The sequence below is a fragment of the Monodon monoceros genome, unplaced genomic scaffold (assembly GCF_005190385.1).
Source record: "Monodon monoceros isolate NGI ecotype Baffin Bay Population unplaced genomic scaffold, NGI_Narwhal_1 Super_Scaffold_7, whole genome shotgun sequence".
Lineage (NCBI taxonomy): Eukaryota > Metazoa > Chordata > Mammalia > Artiodactyla > Monodontidae > Monodon > Monodon monoceros.
The window spans coordinates 102,278,400-102,284,158 of NW_021703784.1; the positions used below are offsets into that span (position 1 = coordinate 102,278,400).

At 59.4% G+C, this 5,759-nt stretch overlaps 1 protein-coding gene across 1 annotated transcript; it reads left to right on the forward strand.

Annotated features, from left to right (window-relative positions):
- The first annotated feature begins 2,419 nt into the window (after positions 1 to 2,419).
- LOC114887289 (glutathione S-transferase P) lies at positions 2,420 to 5,185 on the forward strand. Its single transcript, XM_029208860.1, has 7 exons — positions 2,420 to 2,481; positions 2,676 to 2,711; positions 3,014 to 3,114; positions 3,223 to 3,310; positions 3,689 to 3,792; positions 4,628 to 4,735; positions 4,914 to 5,185. Coding segments are annotated over exons 1-7 (627 nt in total). The 5' UTR covers positions 2,420 to 2,480; the 3' UTR covers positions 5,103 to 5,185.
- Positions 5,186 to 5,759: the final 574 nt, after the last annotated feature.

Here is a 5,759-nt window from a genome sequence, read left to right on the forward strand (position 1 = left end):
ACACACACACACACACACACACACACACACACACACACACATACCCTGTGCCGTGGTCCAGCATGCAGGAACAGTCCAGGACTGCCCTGCAACCTTGCTGTGGGAGGACAGAGGGACAAGACAAGCTAAAATGAACCCTGGAGGTCTCTGATGGTCCACAGGGCACAGGGATGGAGGGTGGGAGTAGGCAAATGCTCCTGCACACCCAGGGCCATCAGGGAGGTTGAGTTGGGCTAATGTCTACTCAGAGCGATGGGAAAGGGACAGAGACCTGGAGCTGCGGCCACAGCAGGACGGGTGGGGGAGGGAAGCACCAGTCAGGGCCACCACCCCCTCCTCCACTTCCCCCCCTCCCCTCCCCTCCCCTCCCCTTCAATTGCCCAGACCTAGCACCCTGCCTACACAGGAAGACGCTGAGGTCTGGCTGTCCCTGTTAGGCCCTGGAGAGCTCAGAGGAGAAGGCCTCAGTGCTGCCTGGTGAGACTTCAGTTCCTAGCATTTTGCGTGTGTGTGTGCAGGTGTGTTTGAATGTGTGTGACGGGGTGTGAAAGGGTTGTGTGAGTGCGTCTTTGGAGACGGGGGCGTGTTGTCTTTGTCAAGGCTGTGGAATTTGCTGCAAAGAGAGAATGTAGCAGGAAGGGAACTGTTCAGGTTATATTTTTGATATAAAATTGCAAGTTTCTTTGCTTTATTTTGTTCTTGGCTCTATGTAGCTCATTGAATACCAGACGTTCAGAACTGGGGAAGGCAAATTTCAGGTTGCTTTTAGCTCAGGTCAAAGGAGCAAAGGAAGCTCTTCTGGAAGAAAAAGAGGAAAAGGGGTTTGTGTGTTAAGGGATAAAAGGGGTGTTGGCAGGACCTGAGGGAAGAGGTTTGTGAATGGGGGAGGGGCAGAGACCCTAAGTCCTGGCCCCCTGGGCGGGAACCTGGAGCCTGTTCTAAGGCCCAGGCACTTGCTGCCGGCTCGGCCCAGCCCTCCGTGCGTCCAGAACCGTCGGCCTCAGAACAGTGCCTGTCCTTGCCTGTACCGCCTTTGCCTGCACCAGTCCCAGAAGGTGCAGTCAGGAAATGATCGTTTCATTATCCACTTAGAAAGTTATCAATTGACGGTGTTTTTCAAGCTTTGCATCGCCCCTGAAGAATCACTGCTGGGTTGGGAAGGGCTGGGCGGTGTAAGAGATGTCAAAAGTGAAGAAAGGAGAAGGGCACTTGTCCTTGAGCTGGAGTGTGGATCTCCTGACTCCGCCGAACTCCTGCCTGGGTTTTCTTTCTGCCTCTGGACGCCCCCTCCTCCCTGCCAATCCCACAGACACCTGGACTCACTAGGTCCAACACGGGACATATGATGTCCTCCCAGTGACTGCCTCTCCTGCCGGGTCCCCATCTCGGTCTCCCTGGAGGCTTCCTTCCCCACACAGTCACCAAGTCCAGAAGCTTCCACCTGGATGTGTTTGGAGAACTTGCCCAGGGTCCAGCCCAGGCGCCACCTGGGGCCTGGCTCCCCTGCAGTCTCAGCCGGCTCAGTCAGCATTGGGGGAGGGAGAGGGGTCTTTATGAAATACCGCCTGGACACCCTCACTGAAGCTTTCTCCATCACTGCCATGGGGAGACCCAGAGTAGGGCCTGAACCCCCAGAAAGGGGTTGCCCGGTGGACAGATGGGGTTCAACAGCGTTGGTGCTCGTCCTGGAATCCTTTAAAATTGCCCTCAATCCTGATGGAACTGAAGGACAAGTGATCAACTTAGTGTTATCGTGCCAGAAATGTGTAACCTTGCCAGTGATACTTTTGAAAAGGGAGGGTCCAGTGTCCCATTGTCTAGATAGATTTCAAAAACCATATCGTTCTCCTGTCGTGATTTTTACCATACCTACTTATCACAAGTGGTGCCCGCTTCCACGTAGGGGAGTGAAACAGGTTTCCTGTGAAGGTAAGCGTTTCTGAGTTGAAGAAATGAGGTAATTTAGAGAAAAAAAGTAAGAAGGGAGCAGCGGAGTACGTGACTCATACAAGAACCCGAAGGTGGCCTCCAAACGGCGGATGGGTCTGAAAACCCAACTTGGGGTGTGAGTTGAGTGTTTGCGCGTACATGCACAGGGGGTGTGTCCGTCTTTGTACAGCACCTGGGAACAAGTGTCTACATGCAAGGGTTTATGTCTCTGGGGTCTGTGACCCCAGCAGGGGAAGGGGCTGGACTGCGCTCCCTGTCAGGCCTCTGGAAGGTTCTGGAACCCAGCCCTAGCTGTGAGCCCATCAGCCCAGGCTGGACGTTCGGCAATCGGAGGCAACCGTCTGGGACTGGCTGCGCGGCGTGGTTGAGGGGCGGGGCGGGGGGCGGAGGAGCGGCTCGCGGCCAGCGCGGTGACTCAGCACGGTGGGGTGGGCCAGGGCGGGGCGCGCCCACCCATATAAGGCTCGGGGCCGCCACCGCGGGCGCGGAGTTCTGTCGCCGCTGCCGCTGCAGAGGTCCGAGCTGCCATCAGTGAGTCCCCGCCGCCTGCGACTCCCTGGGGGATTCCGAGGGAGCTCCCAGGGTTTTGGGGAGCAGTTGGGGCTCTCGGGGGGGCCTACAGCACCCAGAACAGGGGATGCAACCCCAGGGAGGACGAGCGGGCGCCCTCTCCCCCGTAATACGCCTCTCCCAGACGCTAACAGACTTCTCTCTGCATCCTGCAGTGCCGCCCTACACCATCGTCTACTTCCCTGTTCGAGGTAGGGACCTGTGACCGGGAGGGAGGGGAGGCAGAGGTTGGGGGCTGCAGCAGCCCACGCCCCTCACCCACCTGAGGGAGTCTCCAGCCTCCCTTTTCCCTCCATCACGTGGCTACTAGCTCCGCCTTCCCTGTGCCCCGGAGCTGCCCGTTGCTAGAGTACGCAACTTCCCGGGCCTGGCCCGCCCCTCCGCAGTGTGCTGGGTGATCATCGGAGGAGTCCTCACCTCCTTGGCTCTTTCCCAGGGCGCTGCGAGGCTGGGGTCTCTGCCCATCCCCACACCCCGTCCTCCCCTCCCCCAGGGCGCTGCGAGGCCATGCGCATGCTGCTGGCCGACCAGGACCAGAGCTGGAAGGAAGAGGTGGTGACCATGGAGACCTGGCCTTCACTCAAGGCCTCCTGTGTCAGTACTTCTGTCGTATCCCGGGTCAGGGGCTGGGCACTGGGGGGCAAAACTAGGGTGGGAGGCAGCCACGCTCAGCACCTCTGACAGAGCTGTGCATTCCCCCAGCTGTACGGGCAGCTCCCCAAGTTCCAGGATGGAGACCTGACCCTGTACCAGTCCAATGCCATCTTGCGTCACCTGGGCCGCTCCCTTGGTGAGTCATGAGGCTGCAGGTGGCCCAGTCCAGGGCAGGGGTGTGCGGGCATCAGTCAGCGCTCCTGAGCATTTGCTCGGTGTTGGCCCCTTGAGCCTCTACCACTTAAATCAAATGGTCCTGCAACCCTGTGGAGTGGAGGCAAGTGGAGGTTACCTAACTTGCCTAAGGTCAGGCCCGGGTCTGTCTAGCAATCCTTGACCTGTAGCAGGCCACCTCCCACTGAATTCTGAGCATGGACTCAGACGGTCCTTTTCCACATCCTCCTCCCTCCTCCCTGGCCGAGGCTCACAGGCAGCCACGTGGCCTGTCTGGTGGGTCAGGTTGTAGTGGCTAGTCAGGCTCCCCGTCATGCTGTCTGCTCTCCCGCCACCCCAGGGCTGTATGGGAAGGACCAGCGGGAGGCGGCCCTGGTGGACGTGGTGAATGACGGCGTGGAGGACCTTCGCTGCAAATACGTCACCCTCATCTACACAAACTACGTAAGCAGGGACACGGGGATGGTCACTGAAGACAAAGAAAGAAGGGGGCTGGCTTCCTTCTCACCCTGCACGACACCCCTCACGCAGCTCTGACTGGCCCTTCCCTTGGGCTGCATCTGGCTCTGCGGTGGGCGGGGTCAAGAGCCATTGTGGGCTGGACACAAGACAGCCCCTTGCCTGGGGGAGGGACCCAGTCAAGTAGCAGGCAATGGCAGAACAGCGTGAGGACAGGAGACATCCAGCCAGAGGCGGTCCCTGATCCGCAGCTGGGGGAGGTCCGGAGCACTTCCTGGAACCAGGTGCAGAGGACGAGGGTCTATAGTCCGCTTCTAGAAGGGGTGCTGGCACTGTCAGGTGCGCGAGGTATCAGGCACGGAGCACATTCAGGGACTAGGGACCAGTTTAGCAGAGGCAAGGCGTGTGTGCCTACGTGTGTGAGAGGGAGGGAGGGAGGGAGGGAGAGCGGCAGGAGATAGAGCTGGAGGGGCAGCGGGCCCAGGTCCTGGAGGCCTTGAACCAGCTAGCTTGGATGCTCTCTTTGGGGAGTCTAAGCAGGGTGGTGTCTGTGAGATCCGGAAAGATCCTACAAGGCTTTTGCAACAGTCTGGAGAGCGATCGTGGCAAGAGTGGCCTAGCGAAGGATCAGCAGCTGAAATGGACAGGATGTGGCAATAGCCTGGGGTGGGGAGTGAGGGGAGGAGGGGCGGGGGCCGGGTGAGTGGCGATTCGCTGAGACGGGGCAGACAGTAGGCGACGTCTCAGGGCAGGGGCAGAGGCAGGGCGTGCAGCATTGTGAGGGTCAGGAGGATGATGTGCGGTGGCATCTCTCTGGCAGGAGTCGGGCAAGGAGGACTATGTGAAGGCACTGCCCCAGCACCTGAAGCCCTTTGAGACCCTGCTGTCCCAGAGCCAGGGCGGCCAGGCCTTCATCGTGGGCAACCAGGTGAGCTGGCCCTGTCCCGCCCCTTTTGCACCACCCTCTTCTTACAGATGGCAAACCGGTGCAGAGCGAGCACGCGAGCCATTGGTTCAGCAAAGCTGGGCAGACCAGGGGACCGGCTCGGGCTCCCTGTCTCGCACCTCCCACACCCACTGAGCCCCTGCCCCGTTCTGCCCTGCAGATCTCCTTCGCCGACTACAACCTGCTGGACCTGCTTCGGATTCACCAGGTCCTGGCCCCTGGCTGCCTGGACTCCTTCCCCCTGCTCTCGGCCTACGTGGCCCGCCTCAGCGCCCGGCCCAAGCTGCAGGCCTTCCTGGCCTCCCCGGAGCACGTGAACCGCCCCATCAATGGCAACAGGAAACAGTGAGGGCTTGTGGCACTCTCAACAAGAGGCAGGGAGCTGCCTGCTTCCCTTTCCCTAGGACCAATAAAGTTTCCAAGAGAGAAGCAGTGCTGTGAGTATTGAGTTTTCTGGGGAGGGGGCTCCCTGATCCTCTCACGCTTGGGGGAGGGACAGGCAGCTGGACAGGATACTTGAATCCTAAAACACAGAGTGTCTTCCTGGAGCCCTCAACCAGCTCTGTGTTTACTGAATTCCAGAAACAAAGAGAAAAAAAAAGAAACAAAGAGAAATCAACCATGGTCCCTGCTCTGGAGATCCCCACAGTCTACAGAGAACAGGCTCACTTAAATAAACGTGCTTTCTGCTCTCAGCAGGCCACCTGCCAGAGGGCCTCCATCCAGGACTGCAGGAGCTGAGGGGCCCTTGGCCGAGGAGGGGAGTGGGGAGGAGCTGAACCGCTCAGAGCAGCCCCGGCTGGGTCGGTGGGAGGGTCAGTCACTTCTGCTCAGATGGGGCTCTCCTTTCTTCCTTGTGCGTCGTGGGCACGGGAACAACACTGGGCAATCCGGGTGGCTCGCCTCCTGCCTTCTCTCACCACCTTTGTTAGCTGGGCAAAGAGAATGACCCAGCCTAGGTGAGCTGGCTGTGGCGTGTCCACAGTGGGGAGGCATTGGGGTGCAA

Excerpts from the sequence above, each read along its gene's own strand:
- LOC114887289 (XM_029208860.1), top strand. Across the intron at positions 2,712-3,013 it reads CGTCTACTTCCCTGTTCGAG|GGCGCTGCGAGGCCATGCGC; the intron begins GTAGGGACCTGT and ends CCCCTCCCCCAG. Across the intron at positions 4,736-4,913 it reads CCTTCATCGTGGGCAACCAG|ATCTCCTTCGCCGACTACAA; the intron begins GTGAGCTGGCCC and ends TCTGCCCTGCAG.